Source organism: Cebus imitator, unplaced genomic scaffold (genome assembly GCF_001604975.1).
Source record: "Cebus imitator isolate Cc_AM_T3 unplaced genomic scaffold, Cebus_imitator-1.0 Scaffold423, whole genome shotgun sequence".
NCBI lineage: Eukaryota > Metazoa > Chordata > Mammalia > Primates > Cebidae > Cebus > Cebus imitator.
This window is the reverse complement of record NW_016107738.1, coordinates 1,318,751-1,344,024: the sequence shown is the minus strand read 5'-3', so window position 1 is coordinate 1,344,024 and position 25,274 is coordinate 1,318,751. Positions and strand designations below refer to the sequence as shown.

Below are 25,274 nucleotides of genomic sequence, written 5' to 3'. Positions count from 1 at the left end.
GCAGTGGCACAATCTTGGCTCACTGCAGCCTCCACCTCCCAGGTTCAAGTAATTCTCCTGCCTCAGCCTCCTGAGTAGCTGGGACTACAGGCATGCACCACCACACCCGGCTAATTTTTGTGGTTAGTAGAGATGGTGTTTCACTATGTTGGTCAGGGTGATCTTGAACTCCCGACTTCAGGTGATCCACCCACCTCAGCCTCCCAAAGTGCTGGGATTTCAGGCATGAGCCACCATACCTCGCCAGGGTATTCCTATTTTATGAATGAAAAGATTAATACTTAGATTACGAAAGGCACCAATGTCACCTAATACATTTCAAGACACAGATGGGACTAAAACTCATTACCTTATATTTCCGAAGTCTGTGTTCCTCACTGATATTGTTATATCCCTATTGCCTCACTACTACCATAGTACTACTGTAGTACAATATCACTTATTCTAATAGTTTATCATGTTTTCATGTACATTGTCTGATTGATTTTCAAAAACCTCAGCTACATTATTACCTGAATAATCTAGTTCAGGTCTTATTATGATCTCATTCTGCAAATAAGGAAAACAAAGATTGAGAAGGTAAAGTTAACAAGGACTGCTTTCTTAGTCCCATTACCTATTTTTTCTATCTACTTGCCTTTACTGTTGTTCATTCTTCACTTTTAAGTCTAGATTTTAACTTTGTCATAAAACTGAGGCTAAAAGAAGTTACATAGGTTAAAAAGGTCAACAGTGGAGTCACTAACAGAACATATGCAGATCTAAACTTATGTCTTCTGATTGCTATCTTCTTAGTAGTATGTATTATACTATGGAAAAAAAAGTACCTACTGGAAGACTCAGAAGCTTCTCGGGACTTGTTTATACATGACTGCAATAATATTTGATAATTTTTCTGGTAGATAACTATGAACTTATTTGCAGAGATCGGATGTAGAGGCTGTTATCAGCTGTAAAGTGGCCATATTAATGTAATTTATTATCTGAATTAAAATTCAGTGTGAAATAAGTATGAAACAATTAAGTACTTGACAAAGATAAAAATTTCAATTGTTGGATTTTTTCCACTTAAAAATGTACAAGAACGAAGTGCTATACTCTCTCAATTCTGCTAACATTTATATTATTTAATAGTGTTTAAAATGTTTGAATTGATGGTTTTAAGATGGAAACCCAAATACTTTTTTGTTATTGCCATAACTTGTGTTTCAAATGTGAGACAGAGAGAAAATATCTTATATCGTATACATGCCCTGTATTCGTTTTGTCTAGTCTAAGGAACTGCTATAGTTCATTCTGAAATATCCATGTGTTAATTCTTAAGGTTGCTGTAACAAATTACACAAACTCGGTTGCTTAAAACAAAAGAAATATATTCTCTCAAAGTTCTGGAGGCCAGAAGTCTGAAATTAGTGTCAGTGGACTGAAATTAAGGTAGTAGGACCATGTTCCCTCCGGAAGCTCTACGGGAGAATCTGTTCTTGCCTCTTCTAGCTTCTGGTGACTGTCAATATTCCTGGCCTTGTGGCTGCAGCGCTCCAGTCTCTGCCTCCTTAGTCACATGACCTCCTCTTCTGTCTGTGTCACATCTCCCCCTGCCTCCTTATAAGGTACATGTTGATTGCATTTTGGGCCCAGTTGAATAAGCCAGGATCACCTCCCCATCTTAAAAGTTTTAATCCTTTCCAAAGTCCCTTTTTGCCATATAAAGTAATATTCACAGGTTCCAGGGATTGGAATGTGAATGTCATTTGGGGAGCCATTATTCTGCCTACCATTATTGTCTTTCCACTTTCTTTTCTTTCTCATCCCTTTTCTTCCCTCGTATTTTTATTCTTTTTCATCTTCCAGAAGCACAAAGTGGTAAATAGATTGAATGGGCATGATCCGAGTTAATGATCAAGAGTTGAGGCTGGGTGTAGTGGCTCATGCCTGTATTCCCAGCTGAGGGAAGCTGAGGCAGGTAGATCATATGAGGTTGAGAGTTCGAGACCAGCCTTGCTAACATGGTGAAACCCTGTCTCTACTAAAAATATAAAAATTAGCCTGGTGTGGTAGCAGGCACCTGTAATCCCAGCTACTCAGGAGGCTGAGGCAGGAGAATGGCTTAACCTGGGAGGTGGAGGTTGCAGTGAGCTGAGATCACTGCACTCCAGCCTGAGTGACAGAGTGTGACTCCATGTCAAAAAAAAAAAAAAAAAAAAAAGGAGTTGAGTGGCTTTGGTATAGATCAGTAAGTGAGTCTTATTGCCCTCGTTATAGAACTTTGTATTCTGTTCATAATTAATTAAATTAATTGGTTGTAATGGTACCTTCATTAAATTCAAGACCCTCTATCAAAGCAATTATTGAAATTTTAGGTAAAGTGTGTTAACATGAAATTTCTGTCCAATGAAAGCATCTGTTGGTTGGCAAAAAGTGTTGTTTGTTCTACATCTAATTTTACTTTTAGCAGATTTTTCCCCTCATATTTTTATTTTGTTTCAGTGATAGCTCACACCTGAATTTAATCCAAGGGAAACAAAATGAAAAAGTTGGTAGAGTTTTCATCCAAAAGTCCATTGTCGGAGATTTTTATGGTTTGGGGTATTTCATGTAACCTTTTGGGCTTCCATTTCCTAATATCTATAATAAATAAGTTGAATTATGTGGTTGTTAAGTCCCTTTTTTTTTTAATTTTTATTTTTAAGGGTGCCTACTGCCTGGAGTTAAATCCCTTCTAACTCTGAAAGCCTCTAGTTGTAGTATTTACTATGAAGTATTTAAAAACCAATGAACAGGCAAATAAATTCCAAATCTGATTATTCTGTACTATTTGAAAAGCAGTATTATTGACAAGATTACTTTGAAATAACTGTCCATGCTTTTTTATTTTTCTGTAGATGGACCACACATCCCCGACCTACATGCTTGCTAACTTGACCCACTTGCATTCTGAACAACTTCTGCAGGGCTTGAATATTCTTCGCCAACATCACGAACTCTGTGACATCGTTCTTCGAGTAGGTGATGTTAAAATTCATGCTCACAAAGTGGTACTTGCCAGCGTCAGCCCGTATTTCAAAGCTATGTTCACTGGAAACCTTTCCGAAAAAGAGAACAGTGAGGTTGAGTTTCAGTGCATTGATGAAACTGCTCTCCAGGCCATTGTGGAGTATGCCTACACAGGGACTGTTTTTATTTCTCAGGACACAGTTGAATCTCTCCTGCCAGCAGCAAACCTGCTTCAGATAAAACTTGTCCTGAAAGAATGTTGTGCATTTCTTGAAAGCCAACTTGATCCTGGTAATTGTATTGGAATTTCTCGTTTTGCAGAAACGTATGGTTGCCATGACCTTTATTTGGCAGCCACTAAATACATATGCCAGAATTTTGAAGCTGTTTGCCAGACTGAAGAGTTTTTTGAGCTTACACATGCTGACTTGGATGAAATTGTTTCCAATGACTGTTTGAACGTAGCTACCGAAGAGACTGTTTTTTATGCATTAGAGTCTTGGATCAAGTATGATGTACAAGAACGCCAGAAATACTTAGCACAGTTACTAAACAGTGTACGATTACCATTGTTGAGTGTTAAGTTTCTCACTAGACTATATGAAGCAAATCACCTTATTCGTGATGATCGCACTTGTAAACATCTTTTGAATGAAGCCCTAAAGTACCACTTTATGCCTGAACATAGATTGTCTCATCAGACAGTCTTGATGACACGACCTCGCTGTGCTCCCAAAGTACTTTGTGCAGTAGGAGGGAAATCTGGACTCTTTGCCTGTTTGGATAGGTAAATAGAAGTCTTTCCTAAATGAATGATACTGATTGATTTTATGCTTTTTAAATGTGCAGATTTTCTATATTTTAAAAATAGTTTGATTTTCTTTGCTTCTTTTTAGTTTTTTTCTTCTTCCTAAAATATGTATGTGATTTTTTTTTTAATTATATTGTCATTCTCTACAATACTCTTAGTTATTAACCACTTCCCCAAGTACACTTTTTATCTACCTGGTTACTCATTAACTTTTCCTCCATTTTATGTCTTCTTTTTTTTTTTTCCTGGAACCATGTACATCTTTATTTGAGTCAGGCTACATCAGAAGAGATTTATTATTGTCATGTATATCAGAAGATACCAAAGAAGAGAGCTGGGAACATATGGTGAGGACAGAGTGGGGACAGGAATGGGTTTAAATGAAAACAGTTGATTAGAAGTGCTACCAAAGAAATGAGAAAAAATAGGATACTGATATAAATTAGGTATTTTGAGTGCAATTTGTTTTCTTAAGTGTAAGTATTTTTAAAAGACAGCATTAAGAAGTGTGTGTTTTTTCCCCCCCTAGCAACTTAGAACAGGAATTGTCAGACTTTTTCTATAAAGGACCAAACAGTAAATATTCTAGACTTCGTGAGCCATATGATCTTTGTGGCATCTACTTAACTCTGCCATTGTAGTCTGAGAGCAGCCATGATAATACATAAATGAGTGAACCTGGGTGTGTTTCAATAAAACTTTATTTATAAAAATAGCTAGTGAGTTAAATTTGGCCCATGGTAATAGTTCGTCAACTCTTAATTTGGTGCGTTATACTAGAAACTTTTATATATTGAAAATATAGCTTGAAGTTGTTTTTGCTTTTTCTTAATAGGATTGCTTCATGAAAACTTTTGTGTTTAATATTTTTTTTAATACTGTAGATTTCTTTCTGACCATTTCCAAATATTTGGTAGATTGCTTTCCCTCTTTAATGTTAGGAAACTTGGTGTTTCATCAATGACAACTGATAAATTCTGCATTTTCAAAAAAGTCTCACAGTACCTGTAACCCCAGCACTTTGGGAAGCGAAGAAAGGAGGATCACTTGAGGCAGGAGTTTGAAACAAGCATGGGCAATATAATGAGATCCTCTTCCTACAAAAAGCTTAAAATATTAACTGGCATGGTGTCACACTTCTGTAGTCCCAGTTAGTGGGGAGGCTGAGGCAGGAGGATTGCTTAGGCCCAGAAGTTTGAAGTTGCAGTAAGCTATGAATGCACCATTGCACACCAACCTGGGTGACAGAATGAGATCCTGTCTTGGGAAAGAAAAAAAAAAAAAGTCTGATAATACATTTTATGTATGTATGTACACATTCATTTATTGAGACAGAGTTTGGCTCTTGTTGCCCAGACCACAGTGCAGTGGTACGATCTGGGTTCACTGCAACCTCTGCCTCTCAGGTTCAAGCAATTCACCTGCCTCAGCCTCCCAAGTAGCTGAGATTACAAGCATGCATTATCACACCCAGCTAATTTTGTATTTTTAGTAGATATGGGGTTTCACCATGTTGGTCTGGCTGGTCTTGAACTCCTGACATCATGTGATCCACCCACATCGGCCTCCCAAAGTGCTGAGATTATAGGCATGAGCTACCGCACACAGCCTCATAATACATTTTTAAGTGTAATCTAAAACTAGTATTGTTGAAACTGGGCTACACATAGATAGTTATGTTAGCTACACATTTATTGTTTAACTCTTATTCTTAAATGCACTGGTTACTGGCATAAATTATATTAGTATTATGACAAAAATTTTCAAATATGCATTTATATAGTAAAAATTTGTGAGCAATTGCCTCTTATTTTCTCAACTATTAAAAATAACAAATTGTTGAAGAATAATTGTTCATATCTTTAGACACAGTAATCTTATATAATCCATCATAATAAAATTTTAAAAATTAAAAGTATTATTTGCACAAAGCTGTTTATTGCAGCCTTACTATAACTTTGGAAAAATTAAAACCAACCTGAATGATCATTAAATTTAACTCTATAAAAAATATTAAACAGCTGTGCATCAGATACACTGCTAGGTAATTGGCCTTCAACAAGTTAATAATTTAGTAAAGGAGACATCTGGAAAATAATAACACATAATGTTAGTGCAGCGATTGAGATAATTTTATACAAAGATTAAAGATAGCCATTTATCCCATCTGGGGGATTTAGGGAAGAGAAATTGTAGAGAAGTTCATGTACAAGTTGAGTGTTGAATGTTAAGCAAGAATCAAGCATAGAAAGAGGAAAGGTCATGGGGAACGTGCAGAGACACAATGGCATGATACAGTACAGAATGTTTGGGAAACTAAAAACTGATTGGTATTTAGAAGTATAGGGATTTAACCAAGAAGTGTCAGGCACTGGTCTTTGAACTAAGGCAAAGAAGTTATTGTGTGCCATGATAAAAAATAAAGACTTTTATGTGGGTTGCAAAACCATTCTAAAGAGGTAAGTGAAATGATCAGATTTCTATATTAGTTCATTCTGGCTGTATTATGGGAAAAATTGAGAGGCTAGAAATAATATCAGATTGATTAAATAAGTTGTTATTTTAGAACCTCTTAACTAATATAGGCAAGAGATGATGAGATCCTAAATTAGGGTACAGGTAGCAAAGATAGAGAATGGGGCATTCCTTTAAAAAAAGTTTTAAGAGAGTAAATTGACAGGATTTGGTGTTTAAATGGATATGAGGGAGGGATGGTGAGGAAGAGCGAGGAATCTGAGATGAATGAGCTGTTTTGATTAAATGATGCATGGATGCTTCATATATGTATATAGATAGAGACAGAAAGAGAGAGAATATAGGAAGAGAAGCCACTTTTAGGGGAAAAGTTTTGGGCACATTAAGTTTGAAATGCTTATGAAATATCCAGGTAAAGGATATTCTATGGTAGCTGGATATGAGTACACAGCTCAAAGAAGAGCTCAGGGCTGGAAATTTGGAAGTCATCTGCATATAGTATAAATTAGAGGTATAAATTCAAACTATGAAGTCTATGATGGACTTATTTACAGTTTATTCCCTTCTTTGCCTGGTGAGAAAATATAGAGAAGAAATAGGATTGTGAATGAAAGTCTGGGGAACATTAATATTTAGGGTGAGGGCAGCAGGAACAATTTTAGAGGTAGGAGAACCAAGAGAATAGTGCCATAAAAAACAAGGAATTTGTGTGTTGAGAAGGAAGGAATGTGATAAACTATGTAAAATGCACTGGAAAGATCCAGAAAGTTAAAAATGGAAAGGTGGCTCTTAAACTTGGCTTAGGGAGATCATTGATGACTTTTGGTGGGTAATTTCAAACAGAGCTGTAGAAATGCTGTAGATACATTTCAGTGGGTTGAGAAGTGAATACTAAGTAAGGAAATGAACTATGAATTAAGACTATTCTTTTAAGAATCTTGCCAGAGAAAGGAAGGTCAGAATTAAGGCAGTAACTGATAGCATCAGAGGAAGTTTTGTTTGGTTTCATTTTGTTCTTGAAGAGAGAGACGTGAGTATTTTTATACTTAGATGAGTAAAGAGATAAGTAAAGAGGAATAGGGTAAAGATATATGTTAATCAACAAAGCAAGATCTTAGAGGAAGTAGCAGAGATCCATATCAAAAGCAAGGACAGAAAGTTTTGAATAGGAGAAAGAGAGACTCTTTATGCCTCAAGACAATTGAGGTTTACCGGCAGGGGGAGGGCGAAAGCAAGGGTTTAAAACAGATCTTGTACAATGGCTTTAGTTGTTTTCTTTAATTAAGAGAAGAGGCCTGCTAGAGAAGAAAGTGGGGATTGGATAGGTAGCTTAAGAAAACTGGGGAAGCTCTGAGAACTGTATTGTTTCTACTTACACATAAGGATGGCAATATACTGAAAGCATTTTTTGAATAGTCGTGCAAATATGTTAAATGTTGAATGGACATTCAGCCACATCACTCAACACGATAAACTACAGGTCTAATTCCAAGAATGAAACTCTCATTAGAACTGATTATTATTTGCCTTCTTCTATAGTTTAGATGTGTCCCTTCAAAATTCATGCATTGAAAACTTAATTGTTGTTGGAACAATATTAAGAGATGGTGCCTGGCCAGGTATGGTGGCTTACGCCTGTAATCCCAGCACTTTTGGAGGCCAAGGCTCCCAAAGGTTGAGAGTTGATCACCTGAGGTTGAGAGTTCAAGACCAGCCTAACCAACTTGGAGAAACCTGTCTCTACTAAAAATACAAAAAATTAGCTGGCAGTGGTGGCACATGCCTGTAATCCCAGCTACTGAGGTAGCTAAGGCAGAATCACTTGAACCTGGGAGGCAGAGGTTGCAATGAGCCGAGAACGCACCATTGTACTCCAGCCTGGGCAACAAGAGCGAAATTCCATCTCAAAAAAAAAAAGTTAGGTCTTTAAGAGGTGATTAGGCCATGAGGGTTCTGCTCTCATGGTGAGATTAATGCCATTAGTGTGGAAGTAAGTTAGTTATCTCAGGAGTGGGCTCCTGATAATAAGATAAGTCCTGCTTGCATTTTCTCTTTATCTCACTTGCTTGCACTTCATGTGATGATTTCCATATGGAATGACCCTTCCCTGATGCAGGCATCATGCTCTTGAACTTTACAGCCCCCAGAACTGTGAGCTAAATTAACTTCTGTTCTTTATAAATTATGCAGTAGTTTGTTAGAGCAGCAAAAATGGGCCAAGGAAGAAAATTGATACCTAAAGGGGGTCATTGTTATAACAGATATCTGAAAATATGGAAGTGGCTTTGGAACTGGTTAATGGGTAGAGGCTAGAAGAATTTTAAGTAGCAGTCTAGAAGAAGCCTAGATTGCTGTGAATAGAATGTTAAGGGTGATTCTGGTGAGGACTCAGAAGAGAGCCATAAGGAAATCCTGGAACATTTTAGAGATACGTGGGCATGATCAGAATGTTGGTGGTAATGTGAACAGTAAAGGTATTCTGATGAGGTCTCAAACAGAAACTGCGAGTAAAGGCCATCCTTGTTATACATTAGCAAAGACCCTTGCTGAATTGCCTAAGTGTCCTAGGACTTTATGGAATGCGGAACTTCAGAGCGATGAACATTCAGGCTGCTTTGTGGCTGCTTTTAACTGCATATAGTAAGGTGCGAGAGGGAAGGAATGATTTAAAAATGGAATTTATAATTAAATGATAAACAGAACAGAAAGACTTAGAAAATTAGCAGCTTGACCATGTAAAAAGTGGAAAGGTATCTTTTAGGAAAGTAAACCAAGGATATGTACTAAAGAGATGACTGGTTACAAGGGAGCCAAATGCTAGTCAAGACAATGGGAGAAAGTCCCTGAAGGCATTTTAAGATCTTCAAGGTTGTGCCTCCCATTGTACTCTCAGAGCACTAGGAGGGTAGAACGGTTTTGAGGGACCAACCTGGGATACCCTACACATGTTCACTGCCCGTGACCACCTTTACTCTCCACATTCCAGTGTAGCTGCCCCAGCTGTGGCTCAAATAGGCCCAGATACGGCTCAGGATGCTTCTAAAAGGCAGAAGTAGTAAGCTTTGGTGTTGGCCATGTGATGTTAAGTCTGCAGGCTTGCAGACTACAAGAATTTGGGGGCATGGCTACCTTTTCCTACTCTAAGAGTGTTGCAGATAGCCCAGGGGGCAGGCAGAAACCTGTCTAGAAGCAGAACCACTGCAGAGCACCCTCACTAGAGCAATGGCTAGGGGAGTCATGGGAATGGGGCCACCCCCAGAACTACAGAAGTGTAGTGCAAGCAGTGTGCAATGTCAGCTTGTCATAACTGTAGGCACAAGATTCCAGCCTGTGAGATCTGCATGGGCTAAGCCCAGCAAAGTCATGGGGGCAGGGCTGCCAGAGGTCTTTGGGGCCCAACTCCTGCCCCAGTGTATCCAGGAAGCAGGACATGGAGTCAAAGGAGATTATTCACCAGCTTTAACACTTAATGTTTTCTTTGTTGGGTTTTGAACTTACCTGGGGCCTCCTACTCCTTGTCTTTCTGCCTTTTGGAAGGAGAATATCTATCCTATGCCTCTCACCGATGTATTTTGGAAGTAAATAATTTGTTTTGATTTCACAGGCTCACAGCTGGAAGGGAGTTTGCCTCAGGATGTACCATGCCTTGAATTTCGCTCATATATGATTTAGATAGACTTTGGACTTTGGACTTTTGAGGTGATGCCAGAATGAGTTAAGACTTTTGGGGCTATTGTGATGGAATAAATATATTTTGCATGTGAGTAGGATATGAATTTTGAGGTCCAGGGGTAAAATTCTATGGTTTGAAAGTGCTCCCCAAAAGTTCATATTTTGGAAACTTAATTACCATTGAACAATATTAGGAGGCGGGGCCTTTAAGAGGTGAGTAGACCCTGAAGGCTCTGCCCTCTTGAAGGGATTAATACCATTATTATGGGAGTGAGTAAATTATTGTGGGAGTGGGCTCTTGATAAAAGGATAAGTTTGGCTGTCATTTTCTCTGTCTTGTGCACAGGCTTGCTAGCTACCCATGTGACGTCTTCTACCATGAGATGAACCTTTCCCAATGCCAGCAACATATTCTTGGACTTCCCAGACTCCGGTACCATAAGCCAAATAAACTCCTGTTTTTTATAAATTACCCAGTCTGTAGCATTCTATCAGCAGAAAATGAACTAAGGCACCCTCAAAAGACCATAAGGACTAATGACATTATATGTTGTATGTATTTAGCTAAATAATCTCCAGAAATCTATAACTTCTAGATAATCCATCATCATAACCTTTAGTCTTACTATCATTTTTATTTACTCTCATATAAAGAAATATATGAGAGTCTTACTTTCATAAAAATAAATATATGGCCGAGTACAGTGGTTCACGCTTGTAATCCCAGCACTTTGGGAGTCTGAGGGGTGAGAATCACGAGTTCAGGAGTTCAAGACCAGCCTGGCCAACATGGTGAAACCCATCTCTACTAAAAATACAAAAAACTAGCCAGGTGTGGTGGCAGGCATCTGTATTTATAGCTACTTAGGAGGCTGAGGCAGGAGAATCGCATGAGCCCAGGAGGCGGAGGTTGTAGTGAGCCAGGACCACACCATAGCACTCCAGCTTGGGCAGCAGAGCGAGACTGTCTCAAAAATACGTATATATGGTGCCCGACCATATATTTATTTTTATGAGAGTAAGACTCTCATATATTATATGAGAGTAAATAAAAATGATAGTAAGACTAAAGGTTATGATGATGGATTATCTAGAAGTTACGGATTTCTCAAGATGATTTAGCTAAAAACATACAGCATGGCAGCCTTTGTCATTATTGGTAACTTCAACCATTCAAAAATCTTGGTTCACACATTCCACTCTTTGACAGTGGTTTTCTTTTGCCAGCTTATTTATTTCAGTACATACCCTCCAATGAGTCTTTGTTCCTTTCAGGATTCTTCATCCATTGGCCCCATAATCAATAGAACTAATCGTTCTTTAACTACCACATATTCTTATCTTCCCAGCTTACCTAGCTTAGATTGGAGGAACGTCACAACGTCATTCCTTGAAATACACCACAGCTCCTTTGCCTTTCTGTTCCTCATCATACTCCTCTAGTTAAATTCAATTCTCCGCTTATGCCATGGCTGCATCTGAGCAGCAGACTATGACTAGAGAAACCTACATACTCATTTTAACTGGTCTCACGTGGGGCCTTAAGCACTCCCCAGCACGCCCCTCTACTTTTCTCTAATCAGTTTATTATTTGACTCCCTCATGTCTCACACTTTCTACTCTCCTAACATCCAAAACCCATTTCCCTTACCTGTTACTCTACTGAAAAGGTGGAAGCAACCAGAAGAGAACTACCTCATCTTCCCAACACCAAATCTACTGACTTATTTCTATCTAAGACCAACCCTTCCACTTCTCTACTTATTTCACTAGATTTCACTCACTCTCCATTACACAAAGACTTTGCCCTTCCATTTATCCTATCTCTCTCCTGTATCATCACCTTCTCCCTCTCTCCCTCTGTACTGTATGTATCATTACCATCTGCATGCAAACACATTCTAGCTTAAGCTTCCAGATTAAATTAATCCTTTCTGGTCCCCATGGTCTTTCTCTGCTCCCCTTTATAGCTATCTCCTCATATTTATTTTACTCATTATAGTAAAAATCATTGGAAAATTGTCTATACCCCCTGTTTTCACTTCCTTATCTCCCATTCTCTTTTAGACCTTGTTAGGGTCAGAGTATTCCATGATATATCATTTCATCAAATTCATATTTTTTAAAACAAATATTGTAACAACTGACCATAAACAGGAATTCAGTAACTATTGAGTGAATGAATATATCTTGATTATACTGGATAGAGGACTTTTTTTAATGCTATTACGTTATTGAGTTGGGGGACATTAGCTACTTTCTCCCAGCTTTTGGAGGATAAAGAAGCATATATATGTTGTTGATGTTTGTTTATTTGTTTGTGGAAGAGCGATTTATTAGACAGCGAGAGAAAAGACAGCTCCATGCTGTTGTGGAAGGGGAACCCAGGGAGTGAAATCAGCTGAAGTTTTAACCCTTGAGTTGCTCCCCTCTCCCCATTCATCCAGTTCTCGTCCAGTGAGGAGTTCTTTCAAACTTCCTCTGGAGTGATTGATCTTTGACTGTGATACCAGATTGGCTACTTGTTCCACAACCCTGAATTACAGAGTCCCCTCCTCCCAGAGCTTTCTGTGGGAATTTGGGACAAAAGAGCCCCATATGGCTTTCCTGCAAGCAGGAAGATCAGACAAAGAATGTTACCTGGCCCACATGGAGGAGGTGCTCAAGGAGCACCAGCCGCCTCATGGGGGAGCCGGGAAATTCCTGCATTTGAAACCCCTCCCCTAGCAGACCCAGGGAGAGAAGTTTCTTTAACACAGTCCCTCAATCCCCCTCTGAACAGGAAAGTCCAACTGCTGTTGAACACAGGCCTCCATAGCTGTCTTAACTACTTCCTGCTGAATTGGGGCATAGAAGGGGCCCTGCAGTTGAGGTTTCCTCCAGAGGGGAGTCTTCCAGTGGTACAGGTCAACCCAGAGGTACAGGATAGAACTTATGATCCAGGGACATCTGGGGTTTCATTTGCAGGACTATTTGTAACCTCATGGCATCAATTCATTCTGAAGTCTGATGTGATGTCTTCTGGCTGGCTTGCCAACAGATTAGTTACTGGGGGAGTACCCAGCTCGCAGGTTCTTGGCCTCTCTAACCCCGAAGAATGGGGAAAGGGGCCCAGAGACGCGGTGAATTTACTGTCCAAACAAAATCATGGACCCAAAGAGTTTTGTGGAAGAGCAATTTATTAGAGAGAGAGAGAGAGAGAGAGAGAGAGAGAGAAGGCAGCCCCCACGCTATTGTGGGAGGGGAACTCAGAGAGGGAAATCCCTTTTTTTTTTTTAAGTCTAATTTTAATTCAGCCTCAACAAACAAGCAGAAAAGTGAGAAAGCTAACTGTATTAGCAGACACAGATGTACTAAATGTAAAACAGTGGACTATTAACAGAACTATTTACATGCATATATATGTATGTGTGTGTGTGTGTGTATATATATATACATGCAAAATATTATATAGTATATAGGTATAGGTTCGTGGGTCAAGAATAAATACTCAAGTACCTATCAGCCAGCTTCGGAAACTATTAACAATACTTTTGAAGTCCTCCTGTGTCCCTCCTTGCTGCCACCTCCCTTCCTCTGGAAGTATCCACTGCCCTGAATTTTTATGAACTATTCCCTTGCTTTTCATATAATTTTGCCACATACCAAATGTGCCCTGATATATTGTTAGGTTTTGCACATTTAATATAAATGCAGTAATATATGTTACTCACAGACGTTTTTTCAATGAACAATGTTTGTGAAATTCATCTGTGAGACTGCATGAGGAAATGGTTAACTTAATTGAAATGTGATATTATATCATGTACAAGCATAATACACTTTATCTTTCTACAATAAAAATTTTAATTTTAAATATTAAAGTGTTACATGCACACAGAAAAATGTACAAATCCTAAATGTACAGCTCAGTGAATTACCACAAAATAAACGTTACAAACCAATTCAAGAAATAGAGTATGACCAACACTCAGAGGCCACCTTTGAGATCCCTTCTTATCCTCCCTGAAGGTGACCACTATCCTTATTCCTAATCCAGAGATTCATTTTACCTGTTTTTGAACTTAATTGGTATCCTTTTGAATTTGGCTTTTTTTCTCTCTACACTGTGTGTGTAAGATTCCCCCAGCGTCATGTAGCTGTAGTTTGTTCCTTTTCATTGCCATATAGTATTCTCTTGTATGATACAGCACAATTTATCCATTTTATAGTGAATGAACATTTGGATTGTTTCCACTTTGGAGCTGTTACAAATAATACTGTAGTAAACACTCTTGTACATATATGTATGCATGCTTTCTCTTCAGTAGAGTTGCTCAGACAGGACACATAAAGTACACTTTATTTGACTGTTCTCCTTTTGCTGGATGATGGTGTTGTCTCTGTGAACATTTCTGTATATGTGTCTAGATGCAAAACTGACTGTAATAAGACATTCAGAAGAGTAGATACATAGGAATATAATTGCTGAGTCAGGAAACATGTATCTTCAACAATTTTGGTTAAGGTAAAATTGTTTTCCAGAGTAATTTATACATGCTTACACTCTCACCAATGGAGTATGCATTTCTTGCTACACATTCTTGTCAACAGTTGTTATCTGACTTTGCATTTTTTGCCACTTTGGAAGATATGTCTTAGTTTATCATGGTTTTAATTTTGTGTCCCTGATTACTAATAAGATTAAACACATCTGTCTTTATGGGCCACTTCAGTTTTTAAATTTTAATTTTTTTCTGCTTATTCTTTAGTGTGGAGATGTACTTTCCTCAAAATGACTCTTGGATTGGTTTGGCACCCCTAAACATTCCTCGCTATGAATTTGGAATATGCGTTTTAGACCAAAAAGTATATGTTATAGGTGGTATTGAAACTAATGTGCGTCCTGGCGTCACTATCAGAAAACATGAAAATTCAGTAGAATGCTGGAATCCTGATACAAATACTTGGACTTCTCTAGAGAGAATGAATGAAAGCCGAAGTACTCTTGGAGTAGTAGTACTTGCAGGAGAACTGTATGCCTTAGGTGGTTATGATGGACAATCTTATTTACAATCTGTAGAGAAATATATTCCCAAAATAAGAAAATGGCAACCTGTGGCACCAATGACTACAACAAGAAGTTGTTTTGCTGCAGCTGTATTGGATGGAATGATATATGCCATTGGTGGGTATGGTCCTGCCCACATGAACAGGTATTTAATTTAATAATTAAATCATATATGTTTGTGGATTTTTAAAAGTCTCATTAGCCATGATTTCTGAGTTTTGAACAATTTGTGTATATGAATTAACTTCCAGTATTTGGGAAACTTAATCTGCTCTATAGGTTATAATTATAATTATTTTACATGGAAATTTAATACAAACCTAACATCCCTCTCATTAAATTTTATGTTCTTTCAGTGTAAATGGACTAGATTTTAAAACTCAGAAACCTAAAAATAATATGACGTTAGACAACTTTAGATTTTGTGTGGTGTGTGTGTCTGTGTGTGTATATATATATGTATATATATTATATATATACATGTGTATATATGATATATACATATACACGTGTATATATTATATAAGTATATATACATGTATATATGTACACACATAGATAATATATATTTTATTATAATATATATTATCATAAAATAATATATATAATATATGTTATATATACATGTATATATTATATATATATGTGCACAGTGTGTAAACTTTTATTGTATTGCTTAATAGAATAAAGAAGTGGAAATTTAATTCCTATATGTCTATACAATACTATAACCCATCATATACTTAAAACCTTATTTAAATATTCCTTTCTGAATTCTTATTCTGTAATCATACATGTATCATTAGGTATTTGACTTGTGCTGGAGTTCAAATTTGTGATATCTGTATTCTGTAGTATTATCTGAATAAAGGAAAAAATAAAAGTGAAGTAACTGGTTATATGGGAAATTAATCATAATTCTGAACCTTTATTGAAAATTGATGTTCCAGAGATTTTATCTTTGGCCAGGTGTGGTGGCTTATGCTTGTAATCCCAACACTTTGGGAGGTTGACAAGGGAGGATTGCTTGAGCCCAGGAGGTTGAGGCTGCAGTGAGCCTTCATTGCACCGCTACACTTCAGCCTGGGCAACAGAATGAAACCCTGTCAAAAAGAAAAAAGAAAAGATTTTATTTTAAATAGTAATTAGAGTGGTTTGTGTTATTTTGATTGTGAGTATTTTAATGAGCAAGCATACAGTCAGCCTTCCATATCCACGGGTTCCCTATCCACAGATTCAACCAACTGTAGATAAGAAAATCTTTGAAAAAATTTACAATAATAAAAAACAAATGAAAAATAATACAGTGTAATAGCTATTTGCAAAGCATTATAAGTAATCTAGAGGCGATTTACAGTATATAAGAAGGTATATGTAGGTTATATGCAAATATTACACTATTTTATATATGGAAATTGAGCAACTGCAGATTTTGGTATCCTTGGGATGGGGTGGATCCTGGAACCAATCATCTACAACTTCCGAGGTTTGTTGACTGAGACAGTGATGGCACAACAGCATTTCATCTATAAATTTTTACTTCTATTTAAGCCAAAATTTTCCTCCTTTTTTTTTTTTTTTTTTTTTGCCTTAGTTAAAGGAAAAATATTTGGGACATAGACATGCATTTCTATTATTTGAAAAACTTCTGGCCAAAATTTATAAGCTAAAAGGTTAAGTATTTTAAATTTGATGCTCTTGAAGGTCTTGCTGCAGTTCATCAACTCTTCAGTAATTTTGGTCTAATGGATTCTATCCTGGAGTTCTTTCAGGAACATTGTTACCCAGTCTCTATTATGAACTCCAGAATGGTGTAACAGCTTCTCAAATGCTTAAGGTTTTTTCAGGAAATTAGGTTACGGCCAGAACAAGCCCAACAATCTCACCTTTGTACCTTTGTGCCCCTTCAGGGCAAACCATAGTCTTAAACAGCCGCTAGGATTTTCTAGGGAAGCCTTTTTGAAAATTCTTATTTAGTTTGGATTCCATAATACAGCTTGGATATGCCACAGGTTCTCTGGAACACAGTCTTGACTCAAATTCCTGAGTACTCCTTTTTTTAAAAATTCTTTTTCTTTTTTTTTAACTGTCTTGGTCGACTTATAAAATTCCTGAGTACTCCTAAATAACCCTGAGATAATTATGATTAGCCAGTTTGTACTATGCAATCTACAGTAATTGCTTTGCAGTAAACCACATGAATTATCCTGTGAGAAATAAAAAATGTTTTTTTTCTTTTCCCCCTTCTCTTCCTCTTCCTTTTCCCTTAACGGTATAGAAGATCCTAAAAACCTCTGTATTCTAGCCCGGCATGGTGACTTGTACCTTTAGTCCTAGCTACTCAGGAGGCTGAGACAGATCACATTAGCCCTGGAATTTGAGGTTGCAGTGAGCTATGATTGTGTCACTGCACTCCAGCCTAGGTGACAGAGCAAGACCTGTCTCTAAAATAAATAAATAAAATTTAGAAACAAAAACCAAATCTGTATTCAATTACTGGTTTTCAAAGTCATATACATACTCATTTGACTTTATTACATGAATCCCTTGAAGAAAAAAAACTATCCTCATTTTTGCAGGTAAGAGGAAATTACTTGTTCAGGATTATACAAATCTACAGTAGTAGGGCTAAGGTTTGTTCAGCCCTAGATATACAGAATTAGTACTTGAACCCAGGTCTTCTGACTCTAAGTTCTGTGCTCTTAATAGACTTTGCTACTTGTACAATATAATGGAATAGCATGTGGAATTGCACCCTGTTTACAAGGTAAGATTTTGTCCTTGTAATCTTATCAGCAAAACCTAAGCAGTTGTGGCAGACTACTCTTGTTTAATATCTATTATGTGAACCTTTAAAGCTATAGTGGGTTTTAGTTTTGCTTTGGCAGGAAGAACGATATGAAAGATCTGTAAATTAATTATTTTTTTAAAAAATATTTGCAGTGTGGAGCGTTATGATCCAAGTAAGGACTCCTGGGAGATGGTTGCATCCATGGCAGATAAAAGGATTCACTTTGGCGTGGGTGTCATGCTAGGTTTTATTTTTGTGGTGGGTGGACATAATGGAGTCTCACATTTGTCAAGCATTGAAAGATATGATCCTCATCAAAATCAGTGGACTGTGTGTAGACCGATGAAAGAACCTAGAACAGGTAATAATAATTTATTAATTTCTAAACATATAAGGTAGTTTTTTCTATAATGATGTAATTGGACTAATAGTTCCTTGGAATATAACAGCAGGGATATTACTTGTCCAGAAAAACAAACAAACAAACAAACAAACTTGTATGTGGTAAACTTGAAAGACAGTTAGCTAGACAAAATTATATGGATTTCTTTATTGTGACTTGTATATGCCAATGTGCAGATTATTGTTTCTCAAACTTGGTGAATGCATTTTGGGAAATGCTTATGCTAGAGTGTATACTTACAGAAGCTATTTTTGTCCATATATCAGAGGTCATCTTTTCACTTGTTACATACATACAATCCTTGGATTGTTCTGTTTTGTTTTCTATTCTGTATCAGTAATCTGTATGTTCGCTTTCAAATGTTCTTTCTTCCCGAAGGAGTATAGTTGATCAAAAAGGGTTGCATTTCAGAGTTCCTAGAAAAAAAAAAAAAAAAAAATCTACCTTTGTGGTTCAGGAGAAATTGTTATGTTTGAACTTAAACTCATCACATCATTTTACAGGAAAGATTTTAAGTTACTGATGGAAGTGCTTTGGGGAGCACTCCTCATACAGGTTGGCTATCCTATCCAAAATGCTTAGGACCAGAAGTGTTTCAGATTTTGGATTTGGGATTTTGGAATATTTGCATTATACTTACCAGGTTGAGCACGCCAAGTTCAAAAATCTAAAGTGTGAAATGCTTAAGCGAACACTTCCTTTGAGCAACAAAAAGTTTCAGATGTTGGGCCGGGCACGGTGGCTCACACCTATAATCCTAGCACATTGGGAGGCCGAGGTGGGAGGATCTCTTGAGGTCAGGAGTTCGAGACCAGCCTGGGCAACATGGTGAAATGCTGTCTATACTAAAAAGACAAAATTAGCCTCGAATGTGACACATGCCGTAGTGTCAGCTACTCAGGAGGCTGAGGCACGAGAATCGCTTGAACCGAGGTCATGCCACTGCACCCTGGCCTGGGAGATAGAGCAAGACTCTTATCTCAAAAAAAAAAAAATGTTTCAAATGTTGGAGCACTTTGGATTTCATATTTTTGGATATTGGATATTCAACCTGTGTTTATGATGAAAGAAACTCTTGAAACAAACATGCAAGAGAAACTGAAAGGACGAACTGAAATGAGCTATTTTAGTGTTTACTATAATTTGTGTGTTTGGTATCCTTGAGAGGGAAAGTCATAGCAACAATGAGAATTTAAAAATTTGGGGTAAACCGTTTCTTTTTAGAATGATACCTGATAATATCTAAAGTAGAATTTTTAGAAGTGTAAATTATTTAATATATTTTAAATCTTTCAATGTATTTGAAAATCTCATAAAACGATTCTTCTAGAATGAAATGAAATTTAAAGGAAGAAAGCCTATGGAAAGATAGACTCCATTTTCCTATAGTGAAGGAGTAGGATTAGAGAGGAAAGGTAAAGGAAGATTTCAACTCTTAACTTGATTTTATTTTCGTTTTTAGGCAGGGTCCTACTCTGTTGAGCCAGACAGGAGTGCAGTGAAACAGTCATAGCTCACTGCAGCCTGAAACTTTTGGCCTCCAGTGATCCTCCCACCTCAGTAACTCTTACTTTTATTTTGAGGATTGTGTTTTTCCAACAAACACATATTGCTACAGTGGGCCCCCATACCCAGAAGGATATGTTCCAAGACCCCCAGTGGACTGAAACTGCAGATAATACCCAACACAATATATGCAATGTTTTTTCCTATACATATATATTTATGGCAAAATTTAGTTTGTGAATTAGGCACAGTAAGAGATTAACAACAATAACAGAATAGAACAATTGTAACAATGTACTGTAATAAAAGTTATGTGGATGTGGTCTCCCTCAAAGTATCTTACTGTACATTACTCCCTATTTTCTAGTCATGGTTGACTGCAGGAAAGCATGGAAAGCAAAAACTCAGATAAGGGGACTGCCGTATATTGCTTGTATAATTAATAATTGTTAAAATGTATTTTAAGAAAGCATTAAAATACAAATTTATTTTTAGTGAGAAAAAGTCTACTTCATAGTTAACATGTTTCTTTCTTCTTTTTATCAACCTTTCCTAGGAGTTGGTGCTGCTGTAATCGATAACTACCTTTATGTAGTCGGTGGTCACTCAGGGTCTTCCTATCTGAATACAGTGCAGAAATATGATCCTATCTCAGATACGTGGCTGGACGCAGCTGGCATGATATACTGTCGCTGCAACTTTGGGTTAACTGCACTTTGACAAGTGTGAACTCTTGGAAATAGTATGGTGGTGAAACTTGTACTGCATGAACGGATGGCCCAGTTTTCTGAAACCCACAAGCTGCATTGCTTTCTTTTTAACTTGAAGTAGCATGAAGACTCAAAGTTTTGCTGGGTACTTTTAATTGACAAGTCATTTTAGTTGCTCTTGATTACACAGTAAATCAATAATTCAAAAGAAAAAATAAGTAAAGACCTTGCCAATTGAATTGTGCACTTCCCCCTAAGACTGAGATATACTAGTTTTATATTCATAAGTGTCCATGTAGAGAAAACGTCGCTGCTTTTTTCTCTCTTTTTTTAATTTTAGCTCTTTTTCCCTGATACCATGATTTACTAGGATGAGCAATGCTTTAGGTGCTGGCGTATATTGAGTGAATGGGCAGAGTGCTGATACTGCTTCTGAGATGTAAATTCCTATGCTTCACATTTTTTATTTGTTTTAAAACAAATAAAGGGCTGCTTTTTATTTTGGTACTTTTAAGGGTTGTAAATAACATGCCATAGGGAGTCATCTGAATACTCTTCCTGCTAAATGGTTTTAGGGCTAGGGATGTAATAAATTTTTAAGACAATTGCTTTTATTATCATGATATTTGGGGCCCTATTTTAGGAAGTCAGATAAATTTGCTGTTTATGCCTTTTGTATATGGGCAGGTTAACATTGGATGAATTTAATTACCTGTCTATGCTATGGTTAGCATGGATAGGAGTTAAGTATATCAGTTGTTTCAGTTTTTCTTCAGTAGTACAGCAGGCCTCCCAGTGCTGATGTAAATATTTGAGCAGTGTTTAGTACCATTCTTAGTGCATATTAATTGTTTTCATATATCCTTACAACAATTTTAGTTTTTTAAGATCTTTGCTTTTTCAAAGTGTTCAGATTTTTAAAAAATGGTGCTAATTGTAGGATTTATAACAAGGCTATAATGGATGTCCTTTTGGATGTTCAGTATGAGATATGCATGACATGTTTTGATAGTCTTTTGCATTTTTAATGGCTTGATTCATTTGTGCTTATTAAAAATGTTAGTGATTACACTAATGTTAACATCCAAAAATCATCAAAATGGCCTATGTTATGCTTTACATGGTTTCTGAATAGCGATATAAAGAAAGTTACACTTTTGATCTTCTTTCCTCTTATGCTAGATACTACATGTCCTTCTTGAAAACAGAAATATATGCATTAAATATAAAGCACTAGGCAGTTATGTATTACTTTGTACATTTCTTTAGGTAACTAAATTTTTTAATGTTATTGAGGAAAACTGGAACTCAATTTTTACTTGAGTAATGGTTCTAAGTTGAGTTCTACTTTGATTAAAGAAATGATGTTTTAAAGCAAAATTGTTTGCTGTAGCCAGTGACAGCTTATTTAAAGGAAGTGGTTAACTTATTTTATTTTAGCATGTTTTAGTAAATGTCTGTTAGTCTTAAATACACTCACTTGCATTTTATTATGATGGTTGGTACTTGTATTTTGGTACTGTAGTCATTTGGTTTTCTTTTCCTTGATTTTTTTTAACCTGTCTGCAATCTCCTTATAAAGTTTCTGCAAGACCAATGTATAATTTTTCCTAAGAAAAAAATTCATACTATATTCTTAAGTGCCATAATGTTGTAGACTATTGTTAAGAAGCCATTTGTAATGATAAAACATAGGTTCATTTGTTAGTATATATGTTTATTTCTTGAATACTATAGCCGGGCAATTTACAGTTCTTTGTTCTTCCATGAACTACCAGTTGTAGATTTAAATATATACTACGAAACTATGTAAAATCATTTTTAATCGTAAACGTATCATGCTTTATGAATATTTGCACAGATTACGAAACCTTGCAAGTGATTTTTAGTCTCTTCTAATTTAGAACTCAACAGGAGCAACTAATACAATTGATAGTCTGAGTATTTTCTATGTTGCTTGTTTGAATAACATAATAATATATAGCAATAACTTTTTCATTGATTTGAATAAATCTATTACATAGAAGTAGGTGCACTATTGTGGTTGGCCCAGATTTTATTTAAAGAAAAGAAATTTAAAATAGATTCATCACATATTTAGTTTTAAATCCCCAATTTAGTTTTCTTTGTTTATATCAATCTAATTACTAAATATATCCTATTATACTATTTTAATCCCCTATTCCCTAAAGATAAAGGAATTTGAAAGACTAAAGAAAATGATTTTAATTATAAACACATCTATTCTATACATCGTATTTTAATAATGTTTTACTCATGTAACATCTCCACTATCAAATTATTGTATGATCATTTGATAAATAGATCAAAAACATATACTGGTCTTTGTTTTTGAAAAATCTAAATTTCGTCTTGAGGAAGACTAAATGTGAAACACCTTGGGCAGTAGTAGGAACCATACACCAGTAAGCAGATCATAAAAATCTGTGAAGGGAAGAGAAAAAATGTTCAAAATTTAAAGGTATATTTCTTTTAGAATTGCTTAACCTAGTGTACTATTCATAACAACCAGAGCTACTAATCTGTCCTGACAACTAATATGTTTACATTTGAGCCTTCTTTTACAAATTTGTGAGAAGTTTCATTATGAACACTGCTGACAGATTGTTAATTTAAAGCCACATGTTTCTAATGTTAAAAAGGATCAAAATGTTTGGTTATAAATCCTCAGGATTAAAAGTATTAGAAATAATTACACATATTCAGGCAAGAAAATAAAAGCTATTTAAGATTTCCCAGAAATATTTTGGAAAAGAGCAGCACTGGGAAATAGGAATTAATGTAATCAGTTGCAAGATACTTGCCTTCTGTAATTATAATGAGTTAATCTGTTAGACATCTTTGGCTATTCAATATTCATTGGATGTTGTAATAGAATGTAAGTGGCTTTTAATGTAGCTCCAAGGATATTTACAAATTCCATGTTATTGCTATTATTGTTTTAAATATGAGTGAATATTAAAATACAGGAAGTGGTATCAAGTGATAGGAAAATGGCATTAGGTTATGAAATTTTATTTAGATAATCTGACACATATGGAGGGTTTACTTTATATATGAGATATTCTGTTAGATGCTGTGGGAGCTAGAGAGATAAGTAAGATACACTCTTTTTCATTAAAAGAGAGTAAAATATAGTGGGAGAGACCCTAATAACTATTATGTTGAAGGGTGAATCTAATTCTTTATCTCTGATGTCATAAGAAGTGATTAGAGAACTAGTTTATGCATAAGCAATTTCTTAGTGTCCAATTAGGTTTTATTGGCATGAAAAAGAAATATTTAAAAACCTAATATTTATGGAACTCCAAATCTCCTAGAATTGGATAATGTATTTTCTAGTAGGAAAACTATAGAAAATTTAAAAATATGTATTTCCTATAGTATCAAGGCTCTGGCTGACATTGAGAGAAATATATGTAGGTGTGTTTGTTTTCAGTTTTGGTGTTGGATTCCTGGTATTGTCACCTAAGTGCTCATTTTCAGGAAAAACAGATTCTACAATAAATACTTACTGCTTAAAGTTCAGTAAACTTGTGATAACCTCATAACCTCTGTAGTCTAAAAGTTAATAAATTATAAGATGTCAGATGTCAAGTAAACATCCAGTTCTATTTCTTAACCTTTTTTTCCCTTTGTAAACAGCACTTTAATTAGACATGATTTAATTAGATAACAATTATTCTACGGCTGGATATGTACTGGATTTTCACTTACAGTACATTGATTTGGTGTTGATGCACATTTGAAAAGAGTGAGGAATACAATACATTTTTAATACAATAGGTTTACAAATTTTCCTACTGGTGTGACTATGGAGTCAAAAATCCAGTTTACATCTCTGCAGAGAGAAAAATTGTTATCAGTATGTCTTTTATAGTGTACATCTTTAAATAGAGATAATTTATTAATTTTGTCAAGTTATCATGTGTAAGTCCCATTTATTTTAAAATACTAAGCAAAAAGTTCCAAGTTTGCCTTAAAATACAAGTGAAATTAAAGAACTGGATGATAATGCCTATATTTTTGCCTTATGAATTGTGCTGTGTGTAATAAACCAGCAGCGGTTTTGATTTTAACAGGATTCTGAAATTTTGTAGCTGTAGAGTACTAATATTTGTACTCTCTTGCAAAGAATGTGATCTAGTTGTGGATTATGTTAGTTTAAATGTTTTTTGTATATGTATTTTACCTCTGAACATGTACCTTTTTAGCATCAGGGTTTTATTTTATGTTTACATAGTAAAGTGGCATTTAAGTAGTTGAGAGTTGTATTCTTTTTTTATTTTAAAGGTTGTGTCTATTATTGTGGTAATGTTCTGTAATGATTACGGTTACATTTCATTTAATGTAAAATGTTTAAATAAAAATGAAAAATCTATTTTGTGTATGTCATAATTGTGAACTGAATCAAGCTAACTTAGTCATGCTCAACTCTTAGGTTTTTTTGCATAAATAGGTAGTAGCCATAGAGTAGCCACTCCTTTACATCCTCTTTATCAGGTTACAGTAAAAACACGTCTTAGGCCAAATTCTGCCACACATTCAAACGTTTACATTCATAAGTAAACATATTACGAATTTTCAAAGAAACATTCATAAGTAAAACAGGAGCAAAAGAGTTCAGTAAGCCCATTGCAGTCCCAGATTTTTGTCTTTTTAGAATCTCTACTCTACCCAGCCTTTTAAGAAAGGTTTAGTCCGGCGGATGTGGCTCACGCCTGTAATCCCAGCACTTTGGGAGGCTGAGGCGAGCAGATCACTTGAGGTCCGGATTTCGAAACCAGCCTAGCCAACATGTCGAAATTCCGTCTCTAATAAAAATTAAAAAATTAGCCAGG

General features: G+C 36.0%; 1 protein-coding gene across 5 annotated transcripts in view; it reads left to right on the top strand.

Moving 5' to 3' along the window:
• The window catches only part of KLHL28 (kelch like family member 28), a 37,724-nt gene extending 12,911 nt beyond the window's left edge, over positions 1 to 24,813 (top strand). For 2 of the 5 annotated variants that reach the window (XM_017509824.2, XM_017509822.2), the window contains 4 exons: positions 2,883 to 3,781; positions 14,704 to 15,147; positions 17,946 to 18,154; positions 20,259 to 24,813. In XM_017509824.2, the coding sequence (XP_017365313.1) occupies positions 2,883 to 3,781; positions 14,704 to 15,147; positions 17,946 to 18,154; positions 20,259 to 20,422 (1,716 nt within the window). In that variant the 3' untranslated portion in view covers positions 20,423 to 24,813. Of the gene's footprint in view, positions 1 to 226; positions 1,611 to 2,882; positions 3,782 to 14,703; positions 15,148 to 17,945; positions 18,155 to 20,258 lie in introns of those variants that run through there. The other 3 variants (XM_017509825.2, XM_017509823.2, XM_017509826.2) reach the window with 3 other exon arrangements.
• The last annotated feature ends 461 nt before the right edge of the window (positions 24,814 to 25,274 follow it).